Genomic DNA, 23,200 nt, shown 5'->3' with positions numbered 1-23,200 from the left:
ATGACAGGTCGTACTGCCGTGAATTTAGCGTCCACCTAAACAGACACCTGGGGTGGGGGCAGCGTGCTAAAGAGACAGCGGACTTCATCTTCATGCCCCACTAAAACATCAAATTCCACCGACTCGGATAGCGATGTATTCTCTATATCCGGATGATTAACTGTATGTCCATGATTTCACTCAAAAATCTGGTGTATATCCGATAATGAGGATAACCAGGTTCTCGAAAAGCGGTCGTCCATTGGTGATCTCGAGATACTTGCTCATCTCAGCCAAGGGGCCCTCCACTCTTGGATAATGGACTGGCATTCCTTTTCTATGTATGGGTAGGCAAAGACTTTCGGTGCTCTTAGTTCTCACATTCTTCGTTCTCACCAAATCTGTGAGGCACTTGACTACCTGGACTTAACAACATAAATTTCCAGTTAAATCTCATTTGCCCAACTTTCATCCCAAAGCATCATAAAACATCTATTACCAAATAGTCCACCATGGCCTCCCCAAACCCTCTCAAAGTTCTCTATGCAATCCATCCCAACATGGATACGCTCGATTTCGTTGGGCCACTCGTGAGTCATATCCTCGAAACATACCTGTCTTCCCATATCTGACTGTTTTCAGGAAGTTCTGTCCTGGGCATCTCACGCTCCAATCGATCCCGCGAACCCCAAGCGCACTCCTGTCTTCACACACACCGTAACGTCTCTCGAGCCCACCACACCTACCAATCAAAATATCTCCATCTCGTGCCATATTCCCATCTCTGAAGCCTACGCTCAACTCTCTACCTTCGACATTCTGATCATCCCAGGCGGCGGCTCTGAGAGTGTGCTGCCAGGTAACACGGAGCCCATCCACTTGATCAAGGCGTTCGCTGCGTTGCCGAAGAAGAGTGGTGGAGGGATTAGAACGATTCTGAGTGTTTGTACAGGATCTCTGTTCTTGGGCGAGGCTGGTATCTTAGGTGGGTTGAAGGCGACGACTCATCCTCTGTACTATGGGAAGTTGGAGGAGGTGTGTAAAGGTGAAGGGAAAGGAGTGACGGAGGTTGTCAAGGAGAGGTTTGTTGTCAATAAAGTGGATGAGGAAAAGGGCTTGAGGGTAATTACTAGTGGTGGTGTTAGTTGTGGGATGGATTCTTGTATGTGGTTGATTGAGAATATAGCGGGGAAGGAAAGTCGGGAGTATGATGCAGAACTCATTCAGTATGCTCCTCGGGAAGGGATTGTTCTTTGATGGGATAGACAGAGATAGAGAGACTTACCATGAAGACATGCTAGATCTTACAACGCCAATTAACATGATTCTAATGCCACTGCACCATGGTGTTTTCGGTCTGCATTGAGGAGGATTTGAAAGGGATATTAGAGATTTGTAGAATGATAGTGCAGGACATTCGATTGAACGCTATAAATAGAAAGTAAAGTGAATCTGTAATATTGTATAACGGATCAGGGTTTGAAAGAGGAGATTTGTTGTCGATGGATTCAAACCCCAACTTAGGGTTCAAACTGGTTGCTTTTCGTCTGGAACTCAAATAGACGAACCTCTTACTGAACTCGACTGTCTTCGCTAACGCAACCCTCTTTCATATCATCCATTTCGTATAAGCCACAGTTAAGAAATAAGGAACCTGCAATGGAAGAAAGACACTCGCTCTTTCCGCTTGCCAAGCTAGCGAGAGTTTTTCCTAGACTTTCCCGTCTCCTTGGGCAAGATCAAAGATAAAAAAAAAAAACAAATCGCTCGTTTCTCAGATCTGGCCCATCTCAACAAACTCAAACCGAGCACTAAATAAAGAAGCAAATTGAATTTCACCTACTGTCCCGTCTTCGCAGATCAAGTAATCGGCCGTCCTCTTAGTCTCTCAAGTTGCATCTCACACATCACGTACTTCCACACATCGCCATACCCTCCTCATCTCATCCACCACATCACAAATGTCGACTCTCAAACTCGGAAATTAAACACTCGGAAGATTCCCAATGCTTAATCGCGATCATCAATCGTTTCCAGGTCTCTCCTCGTTCCACAATACATCATGACGTTTCCTTTGCGATCCTTCAGCTGGGAGTAATGACAACCGATATGGACTCAGCCATCGATGTTTATGCAAAAGGTAGGTAGACAGCCTGGCGACGTTACGCGTGCACATCTCTCTTGTGCAAGCAAGCCTCAACCTTGTCGGTGGGGGGGGGGGGGGGGGGGGCAGAAAGTGGATAAATATACCTTCTGTGCTGTTCGTCGCATCTTTTTGAGTTTAATGCCATGTTTATGCGCACGCATCATAAAAAGCATACCGAACCATGTCAATAATGATGAAGTCAGGCCAGTGTCTATTTGGTTGTTCTGTGACTTTTTGGTGGTGGGTGTGGAGTTCTTGCACTGCCCCCATGGTTCGTTTCAAAACTTACCTTCACACCCCCTTTCCCGTCGCATGAGGCTTGAACGCTGAGGTTGCTAGTTTGCAGCAGCCAGCGTTTCATCGACAGCGAAGCATCTTCCCCACAACGGCTTGCTGATGCGATGCGAAGCGAGGCCACATGGGACGGTTTGCAGGGAAGGGATGGATGTTTGGCTGGTCTGTCAGTTCCTGGACTCGAGCGGAGGGTTGTTTGTTTCATGTGGGTGGTATTTTTTTCTCTCTTGCACGGCTTGTAAGCGAGGTCTAGAATGTCCAAACGGGATGGGTCACTGGGTGACATCGAAAGGCTATGAAAAGATTGATGGTGGCACGAGTGGGATTTTGGTGCCCTTTTTCAAATATGGTCATGCGGGTGTCAAAAGACGGATACGGGCTATGTGTGTTTTGTGATGGATGTCACGTCGTGAAATAATTCTAGGATTGGGATGTTATGATATTCATCTGTAGCGATCATCCGGAGGCCGAGCCAAGACACTGCTTTGCCTGTCAAATCTCTTGGGAGGTTGGAAAACCGGGAAACATTTCTGTTTGTTTCTTCGGCTCTCTCTTCCAGGAGAGATACTCTTATCTCCTGGACTCCATCGCCCGCAAAATATCTCCCAAGATGGATGTCCCCAATCTACAAACGTCGTCTTTCAGGCAACATGCCCGCCCACGCCGTACAGAGCTCCGGTGCTATCGATGATCTCCCATCCAGGTGGATAACAAGGAGATCTCAAATTCACGATTTTTCCCCAACAGGGTTTGTTTAATTTACAGTCGTCCGATGCATCTGGACATACTGCCTGTTGCGGACATTTCAGGCGTCCGAGCGGAGTGGCTCTTCGGCTTTATCTTCTCATCGGTTGTCCACTTCCCCTGATTCCAGTCTGCAGTCCCGCAGTATCCGGGCAAGGTTACTCGATGGAGCTTTGCGTGGAAGGATGCGTTAATCCAAAGAGGGGCGACTTGAGTGAGTGAGTTATCGTGCCCGTGGGCCGTGGCAAAGCCATCTCTGTTGCAGTCTGGCGAGCGTGGACCAGGTTGAGAAGGAGAGAATGACTTGGTATTTGGGGTAAATAAACCCCTACCCTGCCTCTATCACGGGGAGCCTCAGCAAGGGCCATCACCCAATCGTTTGATCAGAGCCAGTCTAATTGTGGGCGAGAGCCTACTAGAACCACTCTACAGGGTAAGGGTTTATTTATCCCAACCACCAAGTGATTCCGTGATCCGAAAAGCAGCGGGTCAGTACGACCATGCGAAGGAACGGTTGGACCTCTTTATTGGGAATTCTGCCAGCGAGTACGGTAGGCGACGTAGCAACGTGCAAAATCTGGATGAACAGCTCCAGAATAGCAATGCGAAGGCTGTTGAAAAATACCCAGGTAGGGTTCCATTGCATGCGCTGCAGATTTTGCCGATACGAACTTCGCTATTTCCAAACAAAATGTAGAACGGAATTTTTTCATGCCCAGCTGACGACAGGAAGCTGCAGCGCATACAGCCCAATAATGGATTCCAGAACGACGTATCTGGACTGCCGCGTTTCGAGGGACGGTCACGGCAGGAGACGGTTGGATGTGATTCGAGGATATTTTGAAACGCCTACCCAGATCTCGGCTAATCACGCGCTCGTCATCCTAACCCCCAACCAACTTCTTTTGGATCCCTCGATCCGTTGGACCAGACCTCTCCCGTAGGCGCAGATCAAAGTGGACGTTCTAAAAACAGGTCTTTACATCATTTCATCTCATCTGGGCGAAGGAGAGGCGGCCCAAATTAATCGATGACTGCATCTAGCCACAGGTGGTCGCTTCGAGGTCGCTGAGTAGCTATGCAGGAACAGAACCCTCAACAAAGGTGCATGCAGTCAAAGTCAAGATGCCCACTTGCAGCGGAGTCTGAAAATGTTCCCGACCAGGGACGAAATGCGCATCCACCTTCAGCCTGCACACGGTTGTTCGACCGAGCGTATCGAAGCAACACAAAGTGTGTGCTCAGACGGGCAGCTCCAACTGAGGAGTGAGGTCCGTCTGATAGAGAGTCGCGATGTCGTTTTGAGCCAGCCGCCGACCCCAAAACGATCTGGCGGCAGAGCTCGGGCCCGAGATCCAGGGACTAATCGGACATTTTACTGGCCTCGAGAGACAAGGATGAGCATTAATACAGTACAGTAGTGAGCCCCGTGTTGCCCCCAGTCTCTATCCGCGGCGCCTAGTGGCTGCTCTGGCTCTGGTCATGTTCTGTTCCTGCATTAGTTGAAGGGGGCTCGCCGGGGGGCGGCAGCATTGGGATGCTGGTCGCTGGGCTGGCGCAAGGGGCTGTCCGCGTTTCAGTTGTGCCAGCCTCGAGCCTCCTCGTCCAGCAACCGCACGGCTCCGGCTAGACTGCATCAGGATACTCCCAGCAGGCCACCACCACCACCAGTGCACCACAAGGTCCACAACCTTTGGCGATATCCCGTGGATGGATCCTCTTTTCTTGCCCTTTTCTCCTGAGTCTCCTCCCCAACGCGCGCGCAAACCAGGGGTCAGACCTCGAAATTGACAAGGTCTATCTTTGGACCATGGCAGTTCAATACTCGACACTCGACACTCGACACTCGACCCCCCAGTACAGGTACGGGATCCCGGCCCCTGCAAACCATAGAGAGGTCTTGACTGGCCGACATGGGACGACAAGAGAAGGTGGCTGTGGCGGCCAGTTGGCCACGGACATCCAACGGTTTACAAAGATATATCTATCCTGAGATCCTCTCTTTGACGCTCTTTCCTTTGTCCCCATCCTCTCCAGGTCTCTCTTCTTTTTTCTTAATACATACCATCTCATCTCTTTTCGAGTGTCAAAGTCATTCGCTTCTTTGCTCTCATCCTTCGTTTTGTTCTAGTAACTAAACAGGTCAAACAAACAAACAATCGCTATCTCATATCTGTATCAGCATTATATTCTCACAGCCCTCGTTTTTGTCAACACTTGACTACCAAACTATTTCCACCCAACAACCAAACATCAAACAAAAATGAAGACCATCTATACCGCTCTTGCGGTTCTCGCCGCCAGCGCTGAGCTCGCTTCCGCAGTATGCTCACCCGCTCTGGCGTCACTCGCAGCTTGCTAACATGAACTCAGACGTTCTTCGATTCTTCCAAGTTCTCTTGCCCCGCCAACACGAACAATGAGTGTAACCCCCAACAATCCACCGGCTTCAACTGGGATACCTTGAACCTTGGACCTTTCCAAAACTACGGAGACTTCTCTTTCTCTGGCTGGTCGTGTGCTGGTTCATTCGGCTCTGGCAGAAAGCGAGATGTTCTTACCGGACGTACATTCCAAGACAAGTGCATCACTGGCAAGGCTTCCCACGACAAGTCGAACTCCCCATCTTTCGGCTGCGGCTCATCCCAATCCGTTAAGGATTTCTCTGTCACCGAGTTCGAGGTTTCCGTTGAGTTTGACTGTGAGCTTGAATTCCACTTCGAGATGCCTGACAAGTCGTCCTGCAAGCAGAAGAGTCACTGCTCCAAGGGTGGATCCATTGTGAAGAACTCCCAGTGCGGTGGAGCCAAGAGTGTCACCGTCGTCTACCCACCTCAGACCAAGGGACCCGGAACTGGCAAGACTTCATGCAACCTCGGTATCCACAGCATGAAATTCGACTGTAGCCCTCCCTCTTCCACCAAGGTCTACTCCACCAAGGTCTACTCCACCAAGAGCACATCAGTGGCAACCCCCCCAGCTACAACTCTTGCAACAACCACATCCGTTCCCTTGACCTCTTCATCGGTTGTCGTTGAATCATCGAGCTCTGCCGCCAGCTCTACTAGCTCAGTAAGCATCCCAGAGACAACTCCAGTTCTCAGCAGCACCACTTCCACCTATGGATTCTTCAACACATCCAGCAGCGTCGTTGTTCCATCTTCTTCTGTCCCAGAAGCCAGTAGCAGCTCCATTGTCGTTCTTACCTCATCTTCAGCCGTTGGAACTACCTCTGCTCCATCTTCTGCCGTTGAGACAACATCTGCTTCGATCAGTAGCTACACCTCCGTCGATGTCGTTACTGTCAGGTAAGCAATCCACCTCTGTCCTGAGCCAAAACTAATACATTGATAGCGTTTCCACTTCCACAACTGTCTGCCCAGTTACCCTCACCCACGTTACTGGAGGAACTACCTCAACTGTTCAGACCACAATCTCCCACGTGACTGAGGGAACTACCAGCCTTGAGACCACATCAGTCCCATATGTCACTGGAGGAACAACCAGCATTGAGATTGGCACAACCACATCCACAATCGTTTCTACAGTCACCTCGACCGTCTGCACTAAGTGCTCTGCTGCCAGCGTCACCGAGATTGCCTCAACTACTTCAAGCGCCCAAGGCCCAATCGAGACTGCTCCTTGCCCAGCCGTTCTCCCATCTTGCTTGAACACCTGGTTGTTCTCCGAAGGATGCTCTTCCAACACCGATGCTGCATGCTACTGCCCATCTGCTGCCTTCGTCAAGAACGTCTTCGACTGTCTCTCCGCTCACGCTGCTGATGATAATGAGATCGCTGAGGCCCAGACCTACTTCCAGGGTATTTGCGCACCACACATCCCCCAGAACCCAGCTATTGTCACTGGAGCAACCACTGCTCTTACAACCACTGCTGCACCAACTGCCTCATCCGTCCCAGTTACAACCATCCAGGTTTACACTACTCTCACCGTCCCATGTGTCGAGTCCACCGGAATCTCGTCCGGATCCATCATCCCATCCAGCTCGACCGTCACTCTTCTCTCCACCTACTTGACCGTTCCCCAAGTCATCTTCACCACCGTCACTGGATACTCAACCGTCTCCGCTAACCTCGTCCCCGGCACTCCAGCCAGCAACCCAGCAACCACCACCCCAGCTCAGGTCTACTCCACCGTCCCCATCCCAACAGGAACCCTCTCTGTCTCCAAGACCGCAGCAGGAAACGTCTCTGCCACTGCCACACCATCAACCATCGTGTCCACCGGCAGCGGAGCCCAGAACGCCTTCGGACTCGGAGCCAGCTTCGCTGCTCTGATCGTCGCTGTCTTGGCTCTGTAAGCGAAGCTAAACCAAGCTAAGCGAGGCATCTGTCAACAACCACGGATTTACTCATTTTTCATATCATTCGTCATGCATTCAGAAAAAAACGGCGTTATATACACAACATTACATTCGATACCATGTTTCTCACAGGTTGGTTTATGAATTTGGGGGGAAACCACTCTTGGTCTCGGTTTGGGACTTTACGGTCAGACGGCCAGAACATCATGTTCAGAATGACGCGGGGGGCGCGGCGCGCGCGCGCAAAATCATGGGCGGATAGAGAGCTGAGCGTAAAGGAAGCTAGACAGCTGTAATGGGAATGGGGGTGGGGGTTGGGGGTGGGGACGATACACTTTGATAGTTGTGATGCGATGAGCACTGTAATTAGAGATGTGGTGCGATGATGTGTGCATACAATAGAAAATGAAGAAATGTTCAAATACCTGTGCTTCCTGATCCTCTTTCTTTTTTGCTCTCGTGAATATTCAAAGACACCGACCCATGGCCTACAATCAATTTTCCTGCATGACCCGATTTATTCCAGAAGTGACGACTATTATGGTCACAAAGCTGAGTTATTCTTGAACACATGCATGTTGTTACATGCCTTCTATGTATCCCAAGAGTTCCAAATCTCACCATTCAACTTCGTAATTTATGATCCCACTCACTCGCTGATCTCTTATATCTTCCTCAAATATTCTTGACTAAATTTAAAGCTCCATCAGCAGAGAGTTCGTTGTACCCGCATCATCCTTCCAGTGAACGCGACCGTGGAGCTCCTTCGTTAAACATAGTCGCAACTCCAAATCACTGCTCTACATCTTACATTATCCTTCAAAAACATCGTATACCATCACATACCGCTGAGTTCCTGGTAACAGTGCAATGTTCATGATGCCAATATGTCATTCAGTCAGTTACTAATATAAGCTACCCATATAAAACCTCTCATCCGTGTGCTTCCAGCTCTCCCTGGGGAGTATGCTAATAGGAATATATATCATTTCTACGCCTGAACATCCGGCTGAGTGGCTTAAAAGGGGGAAGATAAGAGGTTGAGTCGTGGCCTTCCCAAATACCTATACCAACCAATTTCACACTCAACATCTCCTGTTTCCAAGAAACTACTATCTTCGTGCGTTAGGATACACTTTCCCTGCCATCTCTTTCTTACTCACTCTGTCGGTCCCAAGTATCTAAGTAGTTTTCGGTAGTACATTCCAAAGACTGAGCAAAGCAGTTTATGGACAGACAATCAACGAATAGTGAGTTTATACCTAGGTAGTGATTAACTTGAAGTTGTTTCAATATGCGTATTTATTTTTCATTTCAGGTCACCACTTATCCGTTACTGAATACCGATATACATTTCCCCTAGGGTGATTAGCAGCAGGGTTTGAAGCACACTTTCACGGATCTAAACAACATTCCACGTCATGCCATCGTAATCAATCAAGACAAGCATCAACACAATGATTTTCAAGAAAGAGCCAACAGTTTTCTTCAATTCCGTCAGTGCATTGACTGCCTGCCCGATATCTATGTATGCCCGAGTTACGCAGACACACTTACATCCATCAAATGCTTTTCCATTCCAATTCATTTCATCATCAATCATCATGCTCATTTCATCGGATGTTTCTACCAGCAACCTCAATTGACTCGTCTCCAGGATGATCAAGTAAGCTTGCAGTAATTCGCCGGGAAACTGCCCTTCACACCACGCAACTCGCCATCCCACCAATCGTCCGTACTGTCCGTCTTTTTGAGAACTTTGATCTGGTCCCCTTCCTTGAAACTTAGATCACCTTGATTCTGGCCCTGGAAATCGTACAGAGCCACGGCAAATGTGCCAAAATTTTGGGAGCCGATTCTTTTTGGTGGAGGAGGCGGAGGTTTCTTCTTCTGTATTGCGTTGGTGGTTGAGGATCGCTGGAAGTAGTCCATACTGGGTCCTGCGGGAGAATGTGCCGAATAAGTGGAAACAGGAGTCAGATGAGTTGAATAGTCTGGTGGTGAATAGACTGGCGTTGGTTCTGGAGAAGGTGTGGGCTGGGGGGCTTGAGGGGCGATGGTAGGTATCTGATTCGATGATGGAATCCGCATCACTCGTTTCTCTGGATGTGGAGATACTGATTGCGAAGCAGGGCCTTGCGTGGAGGGCCGCCGATTCGCAAATCCATTTCTGAAATTCAGGCCAGTTGCTGAAGGCTTGCGGGCGCCGTCATCACCAATAGCCATTGGCTGATGGATTGCTTTCCCACGGGCAATCACTGGGATTTCCTCTATGTCCTTCTGTATTGGTTTAAAATCACTATTCCAAGTCGATATGACCTCTTCCATTGGTGGCGGTGGAGAGGCAAAACCAGTATCCTCACAGTAATTATGGAGTGATGTGTAGTATTGGGCCAATATCGTGTTTTGGATCATGATTTGAACAGCAAGGAGGTGAGGCAAGATAGAGAATGCGGCTGCAATGATTGGAGGTAAAGTTTCACGCAGAGACTCGTCTGCGAATTTGAAGTCCTGTGGAGTCGGTCAATAACCGGGCATGAGATGTGAGGCTTCGGAACCCTACCTCTGCAGCTTTGGCCAATTCCTCCTCGGCCTTCGCAAGAGCAGCATTCTCCCTGTCCGTACGTTTTACCTTTCTTTGGTAGTTGTTGACCTTGTCAATGTAACGCTCCCAATCAAGCCTCTTGTTGTCCCTTTTCTTTATGACTTTCCGTATAGGTTGGATGTAGTCCTTTGCTTCTGTAGCAGGCTTGATTACTCGAGATTCCATCATATTGACCTCCTCCAAAAGATCTGTCTTCAAATCCGTGTACACATCCTTCAATTTGGAGGTTCGATCGAGTTGTGGCCGTGGAGTTATAACTGGTTCCCGTCCATGCCCATCCCCAGCACCAACAATAGGATTGTACAATTCTTCGAATAGGGTGCTCGCCGAAACGTTGATACCGAGAATCGAAACCCATGCATCTCTCCAAGCTTTGGAAGCCTCGATGATCTGTTGTATAAGGTCAGCCATGTCCCTTGAAGACCCCACCATTTAACAAACCTTCGTGAGCATTTTGTCCGCATCTTCGTAATCGTTGAGCAACACCGAGACATTGGCTTTGTCTCCTGCTCCCTTATGCGTAAGCCTGCCAAACTGGCGGTGCAAGGAATTCATTGTGTAGAATGAGTTGGTCTGTGGAAGTGTGGACTGGAATCTGGATAACGAGTGGGCTTTGCCAATGTTTGGTGTTGAACAGGCGATATTCTGCAAGTCCTCGATCTTGCGTGCTAAAGGTATTGAAGGTACCCAAGAGAAAAGACAGGAAAGAAGAAGGAAATATACTTGGCACAGTCTCAACACGTGAAGAGATCGTATTCAGGTCTAGAGGCTGGTGTTGACAAGTGCTTGAATGCTTCGGTGGGATGAAGACTAGACAGTGGTAGGCGGGGGAAAAGCAGGGCAGCGCAGCACAACAGCTAACGCTGCTCCGCCTAAAACGACACTGATCCAACACCGACTACCTACCTACCTAGCCTGCCCTGCCTCTCGTGTCCGGAAATGCGGCAAAGAAAGCATAAACGTGGTCACTGGCACGATCGAGTGGCCCCAGACCGTTGGTGGTTGGTGAATGCGACGCGCAATCCAGACGTGCCCTACATATGCCAGACTCTGTATGGATTTCACGTTAGTGAGTGATGGCAGGATCGGAAAGAGAGAAGTCGATGAGGGATGTTCTATTTTGCTTGGCCATATCCTGCTGGCCGACTGATTGGCTGCAAAGAAAGGTTCCCTCAACTGCACGTGACTGCGCTCCAGGAAGCGCGCCGCGTGTGGATTCTGTGCCATCGATGTCCCGCGTCTGCTTCTGAACCTCCATCATGCTGTCTACCCAGGTACCTATCGGTGGCTTGCATGTAGATTATTCTGAGGCAATGACTCATTCTACACAGCTGAAATTACCGTGGCGATGACTGCCCACCAAGGGACAATGTCGGCGTCCATGGATGTCCCACATTCGCAAAACACCGCTCCAGTTCTCGAATTTCGATGTCTGTACACCGCGGATATTCGCCGGAAGCAGAAAAGATGGCAGGATGGCAGACTCAAGTTCCACACCTTCAACAAGCGTGTGATGGTCTACGATGAAAAGTCCAATTTTGTTGGCGATACTCACTGGAAAAGGGGACTGGAATTTGAGGAAGGGGAAGAATTGGAACTGGAGAGAGGCGGTATTTTGGTCGAAGTTGGAGAATGCATTGGGCAGAGAGATCAGGATCTCACCGAGCTGGTGGACAAACGAGTAAAGGAAAGAGAAGAGAGGGCAGCAGCGAAAGTTGCCCAAGCCTCACCATCCGCATCTCTCGTGCGAAATCATGGCACCCCGGCTGGAACTGCACTCTTACGGCCCAAACCGCTAAATTCTCTGTTAACACCAACTGGACATTATGGCAGAGCTGTTATACCGACCACTTCCCCGTTTGAGGAGAGGCAAGCTGCGATTCGAGACGAGAATGAGCCACCGGCGAAGAGAAGGAAGCAGAATGACACAACCTCAAGCAGAAATGGCTACGCCCAGAATCTTATGGGGGCAACTCTATCATTAAGTTCGTCGAGACCGTCCAGTACTCCGACAATAAGATATGAGCCATTCAGGGCACGGCATTTGCAGCAGGAACAGCCAGACGCAATCGTCTTCACGTTGGACGATGATGAAGAACGTCGGGCCAGTGATATCAGGCGAAAGATAGCACAGGAGCAACGGGCTGCAATTGAACGACCTCCACCTAGGCAGAAAAAGCAGAAGAAGTCACCTCCAGCCAAGAGCGGTTATGCCAGCAGCTTGACAGGAACACCCCTCATGTTGTCGCGCTCTGAAGTTAGGCCTCCTGTGAGGACTACGCTGATGAAAGCCCCAATTCAGTTGGGTCTTAGCAACGAAGACTCTGCCTCAGAGTCTGAAGATGTTCGTAACAGTCATGAACATGCTTTTAAACGGCCCTCTCATCTGGTGAAGAAACCCGCAATGGCCCAGGCCAGAAACGAGCATGTGGAACAATCGTCCTCGGAAGAAGAAGGCAGCTCGATGAATCTAGCACCAGCCCCTAGGCGTCCCTCCTACACAGCGAAAGCGCGATTGAATATGCCGCCTGGACCTCAGGATATCCAGCGAGATTCATCTGACGAAGTCGGCAGCTGTATAGACATTGAGCCTTCACCCAAAGCACCTACCAAGAAAACGAAAGTCACCATTGTTCACAACAATCACCCATCTGGCAATCTTTCCTTTATGAACGAGGAGGATAGTCTGTGTGACATGCGAACTTCGCCCATGATAGACTCATCGAAAAGAAAATCGAAAGTAAAGCGACCGGCCGCTCCGAGCAGACCCTTCAAGTGTGATTCCTCTTCTGCTGTTGAGGTTGAATCTTCTCCTCCGAGGAACGCCAAAGTCCAGCAGAAGCAAAATCAGAAACAATTTCCGACTACAAGACCTGCAGAGGTCAAAGAGACAAGCACAAGCGTCCAGTCTCGCTTTACATCCTCTCCACGAACTGAGATTGGAACCTCGGATTTGCAGCTTGGAGGCTGTTTTGATCGAGTATCTACTATCCAGAACTCGTCTGCCGCCGAAGCCACACCAGATCGGTCCATGGCTGCACTGCGGATAAAATCGCGACCTCGACAAAAGATGATGATGCTCATGAACCGACCAAGCTCGCGTCCATCTTCTTTGAACACATCGTTTGAGGGTAGTCGGCCGACCACCCAGCATCCACCGCAGGCGGTAACAGCTTCTGATGAAGTGGTATTGTCCCAAGCAACGATAAGACTAAACACATTTTCTGAAAACCAAAAGGCTGAATTGGAGGCCCGCTTGAGACGCATTAGATCTAAGCCACAGCTAGATATATCGTCCTCAGATCCTGACAATGGAATAGACCATACGACCATCGATTTGCTCTTGACCCGAAAGCCAATGCTCGCGAAGCAGCAAGAAGAACAAGTTCGACGGGTCGCTCTAGAGTCAACTACCGTCCATGGATCATCCAACCGGCCACTCGTGGCTTCCTCAGGGAGATCGTTTATAGCAGAGACTTCTGGGTGTGTCGAGGTTCATCAACACAGCCATTCCAAGGAATATATGCCTACCTCAAAGGTGGCATCTGCAGAGAACAAGGGCCAGCAGAACCATATGCTCTCCAAAGGATTGCCGTCAAATACAGACCCTTCGGATCCGAAAAGCGATAAAACACCGCCAGCAGCAGCTTCTCATACCAATGAGATATCTATTCCTCGCAGCCAACCGAGGCTGGAAGTCACACTTGCAGCTCCGGCGATGATCCAGAGGAATTCGGCGGAGCTCACATCGCAGGATACGCGGAGGGTCGAGGATTCCATGGAAGATACAGAAATAGCTGAGGATACAGGCCCAACATCAACTGATAAGCAGATGCCGCTGCCGGGAATGGAAAAGGTTGGACAAACAGTCGCTTCTGACAACCCTATTGAAGAGTTCAAGGCTGCTGGTCCAAAAGTGCTAGAAGACTCAGCAGATCACAATATGTCGACTGAGAGACAATTTTTCTCCAGCGATGATGAAAGTAGCATTGGAAATAATCCTTCAAACTACGACGAGAGAGTGTCGTGCCCCGCGCCTAATGACCCACCTGGGCAAGCCAAAGACCAGTCGTTCTCGACTCAGGCTGATGTCGAAGTCCCGAAAGTCGTGAGCGAGGGTATGCAGTCTTCAACATCTCGATTCCGTGCCATGATAAATCCCCCCTCAAGCGCAATGAAATTGCCACCCAGGATAGCCTCGTCGCGTAACGAGATAGCGAAACCTGAAATTCCGAATCCCAACGAAGGCGAACCTGGGTCGAGGGAGTTGTTGGGCGAGCTTGTTCCCGAACTACTCCCCCCTGCTGTGGAGGTGTTGAAGGGAAATCCCGAGCCTTGCAGTGTCCTAGGCTTCAACACAGCGGCGACATCTGCAGGCCTAAGTACCCCGGATTTGGCCAGCCACAGCCTCAAGATTGGACTACCGAAGGCCAGGCTGGCAAACCCTGCAACCCGGGGCAAGTCTCTTCAGACTTTGGCTGCCAATACATCCGATACGATGGCGACCTTATTCAACCCGATGCCTCCGCCAGCTACAAGAATTTCGAGTCGAATGGACAGGATTTTAGAACGGACTAATAGCGATGTTGACAAGACAAGCGAAACCCCCCTAAAAGAAGCACCCGCAGGTGGACCCTGGAGTCGAGAGGCGTTCGATCTATTTGGTATTCATGGACCTCCTAAGCTGGAGAGTGGATCGGGAATTCCCGGTACCTAGCCTAGCTACCAATGCTCTACAAACATGGTCGTGCAAATAGAAGCACATTGGATCAAGTTTCGTTCCCGCGTGAAACGGTTTTTTCCAAAAGATGTCACGAAGCCAGTTTCCCTCGCGCCATGTATTTCAATTGAACGCTCTAACAAACCTTCATTTTTTTCCGACTCGAGAACTTCCAGACATTCTTCACAATGACTGAAGACTCAGTTGCCTCAGCCCCGCGAAGGAGATGGGGACCAGGTCTCAAGTGAAACTGACTCATTCTCATAGGCGGCCTTCATGGAGGCTGACTAGGAATGCAGAAGGGAAGCCAAGGGCGAAGAGCAGAAGGCGAAAGGGCAGCTGAGGCGCTATGTAATTTATCCCACTAGCCCACCTTCGAGGCCCAGTTTGCACTTTGCACTTTACACCCACGAAGCCTTTCGACTCTGAAACAAGCCATTATTGCTCTGCACTTGTATGTTCTCGTACCTTCCGTACTTCGCCACCTGGGAGACCGGCGCGATGAGGTCAGAATATTGGTTATTGTTTTGGTTCAATGAGGTTCTGTCGTAAACCGGACAGCCGATGATGCTCTGCCCCGTTGAGTGCAGCGCAGCCTCAGCCATGATGAGGTCAGATGCAATTTCGCTTCGGTCCCGGCCGTCGCGATCGCCCGCCAGAGAGCAAAAGTGCAATTGATGGCGCCGCGCAATCAGTTTATGCGGTCGCGCGCAGGCAACGGTCTCATTTTGACCGCTCAATTGGATGTCCTCTCGACCGGTCGCGAGTACGTGTCGCCCTCTTTTCGACACCGAAATGCTGCGCTGGCGTTGGTCGGTTGACGTCGGGCGGCATGCGCCCTCGAGAAGCTACACTGCCTTTCTGCCTCACGGCGAAGCCCTGCGCCTGCTCCCATCGATATATACAGACTGTCGCCGCTGCACATGTAGGTGAGATCTTTATCATTCGTTCCGCTTAACAGATTTCGACTCTTTTCCAACCCATTTCATTTCATTTCGTACAAAAGGCTCAAGGTCGGTCGTTGCACTTCGACCAGCACACTGCCTGCTGTGATAGGTGCCAGGCTTCCACCCCACCAACCACAGCGACTGTCAGCCTCGAGTCGTCCATCACCCGCAGAACATTTTCTTTTGTCAACCATGGACAGCAACAGAGATAGATCATCGCGCCGCCCGAACCAGACAGCTCGATCAAAACATCGCCAGTCTCTATCACTTTCTATTAGGACCGCCAACCATGTAACCCCGCCAGCAATCCAGCAAGCTACCCCGCCATCTCAACCGTACCCACACTATCCTCTACCCATCCCAAAAGATAAGGAAGCAAGAGCTTTGGAGCTCTACACACAATACTGCGACGCGCAGCTGAAAGAGAAGGTCGAAACAAGTCATATTGAACCTCAATCTACGGCCAGCCATCGTGGAGGCTATCATTTGACGGTGCCTGGACCACCCACTGCCCACTCCGTGGTTTCATTTACGTCTTCAAAATACAGCTTAGCCACTTCAGCCTACGATGGTATTACAGACTTATCCTCCGTCGTCTCATTTGACGACGAAGATGAACCGACTTCTGCCGCCGTGAAGGCGGAAGGCGAATTGATGTCCTTTGATGGCAAGAGGATCAAACAACGGACAAGGAAGAAGCTTTCTCCTGTAGCAAGGGCGAAAGCTGCTTTGGTAAGACACTTGGGATCATGCTGGGTATGTCGTAGTCGGAGAGTCAAGGTAAGCTTCAGAGTCTGTCATCCTAAACTTGCAGGTTTAATAGAAGAAGTGCCCTCTAGAACACCACGACATAGACGTCCTCGAAAGACTCCGCCAGAAACGCTTCGAGACGCAACGGCCGAAAGTGGAAAATAACTCTGGCTCCTCTATCTCGACCTCTTCACAACAAACGGCGACGTCCGTTAATGCATGGCCAGTTACCGAGTCGAGCTTCTCACAAACCGATGATCTAATGGGTATCGGAGGAGGAATTGGTGGAGATATTAAAGCAACACTAGGGAATCTGGATACAAGCCAACTTGACATACAATCACCAGGAGGTGCTGCATACGCTGACATAAGTCTCGACATCCCTGACGCAGTCTCCAACTCACTATCTGTCGCACCCAACCTACCAGACTTTGGACCTAGCCCCTATACCACTTACCAAGACGGTCAAATGTTCGGCATAGGTGTCCAGCGGAACGGCTATTTCTGCTGTCAACATCTTGACGGAATCTGTCTCGAGTACTTCCCCACTGACGAAGAACTCCTCGTCCATTTCGAACTCGCCCACTTTTCCTTCACGCGCATCAGCCCCGCGCACCGCTACGTCTGCCTCACTTGTACATATCTAAATAACGACCTCATTGGTCCATGTTCAAATTGCCAGTCTGTAGGCACGATCGAACTTTGGATATATGGAAACTATATCCGCAATCCGTCGTTCCAGCGGCATGCTCCCGATGGGCAGAATCTTGATCTCGATATAACGAATTGGACACCGACGACTCTCTTTTCGGAGACGTACACGACGAGTAATTTTGAGCCGTGGGACAGAGATCTGAATGGTGGTGGTGGGTTTGGGGGCGGTTATACCGACACGAATGGCGCTGGCGATTATGGGTTTGATTCCCAAGGTGGTGGTGGAAATGGGAACTTTGGAGGCTCGCAGTACGACTATCAGCCGAGCAACCATTCGAGTTATAGTACGAATCGGTATCAGGGGAATGGGTTTGGAAATGCGAGACAATTGGCTGGTTGCACCCCATATGAACAATCCGAGGTGCGGATTGTGTTCGGCAAACTCGAGCAACATCAACATCACGCTCGGACTCGTCAACATAAAGCCCTCATCGCCCTTCTCGCTACCTTCGTCCTCGCTGTCTTCGCTCTCAGTCTCTTATACACCTGGCCTCTCCTGATTACCAAGGCACAGCAAACTCTTCCATATTTCGTGAACACATTGCAGTCGCACATCCAATTGCTTGGATTTCTCGGAATGATAGGAGGTGCAGGGACATGTTTTTCTGTCAAGACGTTAGCCGATCAGCGGTTGAGTCTAAGGAAGTTGGGGCATCTGAGATACGGGGGATCTGGTGGGAGGTTAGAGAGGAGATCTAGGCGCAGCCGAACAGCACATGCTACATTCGTGCTTGGTGGTGGATTTTCATGACATGCTTTTTTTCGCTTCTATTCAGTTATATTGCCGGAGTGATCATGAAGCGATATCGCGCTCCTTTTACGATGACACGAATGACAGGCCACGCTCTTTACGACTTGTTTAATGGCATGCTTATACGACTTATTCCGCAGACGAGATATGTGCATGGCGGTAACTGGATTTGGAGTTTGGGAATTGTTCAGTCTTGAAGCTTTAGCGGGCTGGGAAACAGTACAGTACAGCGTAGCATTAGACTTCTTTTTGTTTTCATGTTCATTGAGAGTTAGCGCGGAGGTTGGTTGATGTGTATCGTTACCAGCACTTCCCTTCCTTGAGTGTGGTCAAAAATGGAAGGGGATCGTTGCGGTTGGGACACATAGATGGAGTTTGTATATACCGAGGGTTTGAGATCTTTGGACATTAGTTCAAATTAAAACTGGCAGATATCAATTGCGACTGCCGGCTTGTTACTCGCATTTCTGATACCAAGTCGTCTATAGCGGTGATGTCTCTGGGTGTGCTAGAGTAGCAACGCTCTTCCCCTCCAACATGTTCGTGAGTCAGAAAGGCGGCCTCCCTTGGCTGACATGCACAGCATCAGCCACACCCCTAGCCCGCTCCCTTCCCGCTGGTAGCGTGGGCTCTCCGCCCTTTGCCCACCACGGAACATATAAAGAAACGTCGCATCTGCCCTCGCCAGAGGCCCCTTTATGTCGTGCACAAGAGTCATAGAGTAGAAATGATTGGTCAATCAGGAAGTCGAGTCTGCTTGCAATAAATTGAGCGTCCTCGAGTGGGGTTATGGTTATGCGACAATTCCATGCTCCACCCCTCGTACTACTACTGTACCTTAAGAGCGCGTTCAACTGCAAGATCGAGGATGGGGGGAGTCATCAACTAGACCTTTTACGGCCTCGCCGACTGCAAGCTTGGGCATGCTTGTTCTGGCGCGCAGTCAACCCTAAAACCAGGGTACAGGTTGGTCGAGGGTCAGCATTTGACACGCTGGAGATGCCCGCTATTGGCTCGTTACCGCAGCTCGAGGTGCCACGCTGCCCACCGCTGCAGCTTCCAGTGCTCGAGCTAGGCCTAAAAGATCTCGCCGGTGGCTGCTGCTTCCTTTCCCGTTACTGCGCAATTCGAGGTGCTCCAGGGCAGTGTGAGCCGACTGATAACTTATTAGACTCACCCATTTCCTCGAGGCATCAACTTTCTTCCTCTTCCTTTTCGAGTACCACATCAACGAACGTATCTACTGACAGACTGCTTTCTGCAATTCCTTCAATTGCACGACCCTGTCGCCAGCTCTTGAGAAACTGACGACGCAGTCACTTGTGCAATTAAAACCTTACTAAACACTTGCACTATCGGCAACTTTGCTATCGCATCACGTCCCGTCTTGAACTGACAGACCCCTCCTACTTACAAGTCCCACCCCGCCAAAATATCACCACTACAATCCACGAGAATCAACAACCCATTCTTTCCAATGGCAGCAACTAACCGAACTACCTTCACCATTACCCAGCCTTTCTTGGGCGCTCCTCTACAATTCCAACCTGCTTTGGGATCCAAGGAGCTTGAGGCACTTGTTGATGCCTATGGTACGTTCTCCGATGTTCCACTTGAGGCTGGCCATTTAAAGAGAATTTTGCTAACTTGCGAGCAGTCATTGGCAATGGATCCAAGAAAGACAAGCTGTCCGTTGTCACGGTCGAGTTCTTCAATCTTGCTACCGTCGACCTGAATACCGGCGCGCTTACCAAGACTGTAAGCTGAAGTCCTGAAACTTTCTTGGGTCGATAGCTAATACTTTCTTTGTAGTACGAGGTCTTCTCCTTCGGGCCAATGTCTGATACTTTCTTCGAACAATCTCCAGTTGAATCGCAGTCCTCCGGCTTCTCTCCTCCAATCTTCACCCCATCGCCAGGCTCATCTGCTACTTTTGGAGATTCCGGCTACGGATCATTCAGCCTTCCAAGCATGACCCCTCCTACACGCACATTGGGCTCTGCTCGTGTCACCAAGAAGTCAGCGAAGAAAGATACCAAGAAGCCAAAGGTTGACGAGGCCCGCTTGCCAGGTTTCTCCATCATGACCAAGGATGGCATCGATGTTACCACTACGGCTGGCAGAGGCACCAAGACCAAGGAGCAGAGAGAACATGCGCATTTGATGCGGATCATGAAGGCATGCGATGCTTGCAAGCGAAAGAAGATCAGAGTAAGTCATTCTAGCATCATTGAGCCGGCCTGGTCTATGAGAGTGAGGACTGTTTGCTAATCTGCCATCAGTGTGATCCATCCCACCGAAGATCACAACATGATATGTCCCGAGCCTCGACTACCACCACCCAGTCTTCCTCCGCCTCGGCTCGCCCAAGCCCGCAGTATGAAAGTAGTCCTGGATCAAGTGCACCCGCCTTAAGTAGACAATCCACGCAAGCATCACAGAGAGTGTTCACACCCTCGAATGTCATAGACGATTTCGTACTGTTCCCAGAAGATTCAGGTTCCTGGAATCCGGAGATGTCAGAGGCCGATTTGGGTCAATTCAACTTCGATATCAACGATATCGAATTCATTGCCGAGCTGCCTGTGCAAACCAACGACTTTTCGTTTTACCAGCAACCATACAATGATTTCAACTTCGATCAGCAACTTGGACAATCTTTTTACCAACAGCCGCAATCATACTCTCAAGTTGATGGTCAACAGAGTTTCTCGAACGCCCCTCTGATGACCGATTCGTTTGACACCCCAGGATCATACGACCTGGATCAATACATGCCAGCCGCTCACTCTCGACCTCATCCATCTGGCTCGAGTCAAGATTCTGGCCAGATAGATTACTCGCAACAAGGCTGGCCTGAATTCTCTACAGACACACGTGCGAACCAAACTACCCCACTATCACCTAGCTCAGATTGGAACGTTCTTGAATCAAGTCTGATCAGCGACTCGCCGGGTGACCTACATGACAGAAGCTCGTCAACTGGCCTGGCTTCCAGTCCACTGGAGCGGGTTAGTAGTGGTAGAAGCCCATTGAGTAGTAGTAGTCGTCGCGTCGTCAATGCGCAAGGCCTTGCTGCGACGTTGAGTACTGGTATCGATCGTACCACCGCCAACGGCGCGAGCATCCACCCCGACCTCAATGCCCAGCACCAAGCGACGGCATTGAACAGCGACCACCTGAATGTACCTGCTGTAAGCTATAATTCTGGACCAGACGGTACAGCTGATCCTTCAGACATTCTCGACGTTCCGCTACTCGCTTCGAGACAACGATCATCTCCCGCTGCCAGCACCGCAGTACTTCGTGGCCTGTCTGAGAACTGTCAGCAAGTGTCTCAATCATTACAGACCATCAATTCTTCTCGTTCAGAATACACCGGCCTAGGCAAGGATCTCCAACGACTACGCTTCGTGGCGGATTTCCTAAGCTCACGCCAAACAGTTGTTCCCGGAGCCGTCATATCAGTTGCTGAGCAATTCCGATCACGTCTGAATACTTTGTCTGCCCGACTTGGTTCGATCGTCTCTACCGGGACATCGAACCCACTTCTCGAGACATTGGATCCAGACTTCCATGCGGAGTATCTCCGACAATGTCAAGTTGATGCTCGCAGATTAGTCCGCTCCTTGTGTGCTACGATCAACACCGTCCAGGCCCAGAACACTGGCACTCATGTTACCGGCAACACGCAAACACTGACGTCCGGTCGCAATGCCCAACTGTTCCCATCGCCCAGCCAGGGAAGTCCACAGTTTTCCCTCGTCTCTGGTGTTGGCATGTGGAGCGAGAGCACCCATGAATGGCAACCAAGCAACGGCCAATCGGCCAATGTCCTTCGTGAAGTGAACACTTTCGACATTCTTGAAAGTTCTCCTGGTGCCTATGAATTGTGCTCGTCGTCAATGTCGGAAAGTGAATCTGGAACATTGAGGTTGTCAACAACCAGAAATGCTCCTAGGTCGTCGATCATGGTGAAGGATGCCCAAACTCTGGACCGTCAATTCACTGCCGAAACGCATCTGCAAGATGTGCCCTCGGTTCCGTTCTTCGATATTGCTGAGGAGTATTCTAGCATGCTCGCATACTCTGGAATCCAATCGCAACATGATTCCGTGGCGGATCGTACCCAGACGTCCTCAACCACCCAGTATGTGGATAGTTCCCAAGAGACCAGCCTGGCTCAAGCCGGGCCAGACTCTAGTAGGAGTGCAATTCTCCAGACTACTGTCGCTGCCCAACAATCGTCGGTGTCCTTGAGTGTCAGGCCCTCACTGCCATTTGTACTTGCAGTTGCTGTTCTTGGCTCGCTGTTCCTTGGTTCGAAGGTATGACCAACAACCATCCATTATCTATTCCCCAATCTAATCAAGCAATCTAGGTTCTTACCTCATTCATGACATCGCCCTTCGCTGTCCTGGTCATACAAGCCCTTACCTCGCTCAGAGAAAGCTCTACCGAATGGATCGGCAACGACTCTTTCTCAGTCGCGAAACTCGTTGCGTGTGCCGCCTTGGCCGCACATCTCCCCGCCTTGGCCAAGTCGACCCTCCTCTGTGGAGGTATGGCTTTGTTCCACCTTCTCACTGGCGCTGAAAAGTCCGATGGAAAGGAAATATCTTCAATGGTATGCTTGTCATCTCACATCAATGTAAAGCAAAGACTAACATATACACAGTCTACATCAAATAATGATTTGGAGATTGATGATAGGTGTGGTGACAAGAGAGGGTTGATGGCGATGATGATGGATTTCAGTCCTGTCGTTGCTGTGCAGTAATGGATCCTAAATCCTAGATCCTCGATTGAGAATCTTGGCTTGCGCGTGCTAGCTCTAGACTTTTAGAGAGGATATGGATTGTGACGATAGGTACTCGAGTTATGCTATGAGACAACAGACGAAGAAGGATGAGGCGTGGTGAGGTGTGGTTGATGATACCCTATATGTGAGGTGTGCGGTTAGGTAGTTGAGTGGGGAATTCAACTTATTTGGCCGGTACTCTTTTTCTCGTGTTCTTTTATCTTTAAGTGACGTGTCTTGATTAATGTGAAGACTGCCATTGTATCCCGAAAACTGCTGACCGTGGAGAACATATACCTCTCTAACCAAATACATCGCTCCATGTAACAACGAATTGCCCTTCCTCTCCCCACCTCCGGTCCTTCCCCAATGCAAACCACAATCAACCCCAAACTCAAGCCTGCAAAAATCCATGTTATTGCCTC

General features: G+C 50.0%; 6 protein-coding genes across 6 annotated transcripts; 5 read left to right on the top strand and 1 right to left on the bottom strand.

Annotated features, from left to right (window-relative positions):
• Nucleotides 1-491: 491 nt before the first annotated feature.
• Nucleotides 492-1,236, top strand: ONS95_004374 (uncharacterized protein; the record flags this gene model as incomplete). The annotated part of the gene is made up of 2 exons (XM_058497734.1): nucleotides 492-569; nucleotides 622-1,236. The coding sequence occupies 2 exons, from the start codon at nucleotides 492-494 to the stop codon at nucleotides 1,234-1,236; spliced, it is 693 nt and encodes a 230-aa protein (XP_058352461.1).
• A 4,190-nt stretch (nucleotides 1,237-5,426) lies between these two features.
• On the top strand, nucleotides 5,427-7,484 carry ONS95_004373 (uncharacterized protein; the record flags this gene model as incomplete). The annotated part of the gene is made up of 3 exons (XM_058497733.1): nucleotides 5,427-5,486; nucleotides 5,537-6,471; nucleotides 6,518-7,484. The coding sequence occupies 3 exons, from the start codon at nucleotides 5,427-5,429 to the stop codon at nucleotides 7,482-7,484; spliced, it is 1,962 nt and encodes a 653-aa protein (XP_058352460.1).
• A 1,236-nt stretch (nucleotides 7,485-8,720) lies between these two features.
• ONS95_004372 (uncharacterized protein) lies at nucleotides 8,721-11,169 on the bottom strand. The gene is made up of 3 exons (XM_058497732.1): nucleotides 10,534-11,169; nucleotides 10,051-10,482; nucleotides 8,721-9,998 (listed from the first exon to the last, which is right to left on the bottom strand). Exons 1-3 carry the CDS (start codon nucleotides 10,645-10,647, stop codon nucleotides 9,150-9,152), a joined length of 1,395 nt encoding a protein of 464 aa, XP_058352459.1. The 5' UTR covers nucleotides 10,648-11,169; the 3' UTR covers nucleotides 8,721-9,149.
• A 271-nt stretch (nucleotides 11,170-11,440) lies between these two features.
• On the top strand, nucleotides 11,441-14,809 carry ONS95_004371 (uncharacterized protein; the record flags this gene model as incomplete). The annotated part of the gene is made up of 1 exon (XM_058497731.1): nucleotides 11,441-14,809. The coding sequence occupies one exon, from the start codon at nucleotides 11,441-11,443 to the stop codon at nucleotides 14,807-14,809; it is 3,369 nt and encodes a 1,122-aa protein (XP_058352458.1).
• A 1,142-nt stretch (nucleotides 14,810-15,951) lies between these two features.
• On the top strand, nucleotides 15,952-17,974 carry ONS95_004370 (uncharacterized protein; the record flags this gene model as incomplete). The annotated part of the gene is made up of 2 exons (XM_058497730.1): nucleotides 15,952-16,539; nucleotides 16,589-17,974. 2 exons carry the CDS (start codon nucleotides 15,952-15,954, stop codon nucleotides 17,972-17,974), a joined length of 1,974 nt encoding a protein of 657 aa, XP_058352457.1.
• Nucleotides 17,975-19,174: 1,200 nt separating this feature from the next.
• On the top strand, nucleotides 19,175-22,989 carry ONS95_004369 (uncharacterized protein). Its single transcript, XM_058497729.1, has 6 exons — nucleotides 19,175-19,566; nucleotides 19,632-19,732; nucleotides 19,787-20,185; nucleotides 20,257-22,302; nucleotides 22,356-22,601; nucleotides 22,653-22,989. The coding sequence occupies exons 1-6, from the start codon at nucleotides 19,452-19,454 to the stop codon at nucleotides 22,752-22,754; spliced, it is 3,009 nt and encodes a 1,002-aa protein (XP_058352456.1). The 5' UTR covers nucleotides 19,175-19,451; the 3' UTR covers nucleotides 22,755-22,989.
• Nucleotides 22,990-23,200: the final 211 nt, after the last annotated feature.

This window comes from Cadophora gregata (assembly GCF_030347475.1).
Source record: "Cadophora gregata isolate MNR1 chromosome Unknown scaffold_14, whole genome shotgun sequence".
Lineage (NCBI taxonomy): Eukaryota > Fungi > Ascomycota > Leotiomycetes > Helotiales > Ploettnerulaceae > Cadophora > Cadophora gregata.
This window is presented reverse-complemented; position numbering and strand designations above follow the sequence as displayed.

Coding starts and splice junctions, on each gene's coding strand:
- ONS95_004372 (XM_058497732.1), bottom strand. CDS start 10,647: ATGAATTCCTTGCACCGCCAGTTTGGCAGGCTTACGCATAAGGGAGCA. Junction 10,483..10,533: donor CGGACAAAATGCTCACGAAG/GTTTGTTAAATG, acceptor CTTATACAACAG/ATCATCGAGGCTTCCAAAGC. Junction 9,999..10,050: donor AATTGGCCAAAGCTGCAGAG/GTAGGGTTCCGA, acceptor CCGACTCCACAG/GACTTCAAATTCGCAGACGA.
- ONS95_004369 (XM_058497729.1), top strand. CDS start 19,452: ATGGCAGCAACTAACCGAACTACCTTCACCATTACCCAGCCTTTCTTG. Junction 19,567..19,631: donor GGCACTTGTTGATGCCTATG/GTACGTTCTCCG, acceptor ACTTGCGAGCAG/TCATTGGCAATGGATCCAAG. Junction 22,303..22,355: donor CGCTGTTCCTTGGTTCGAAG/GTATGACCAACA, acceptor CAAGCAATCTAG/GTTCTTACCTCATTCATGAC.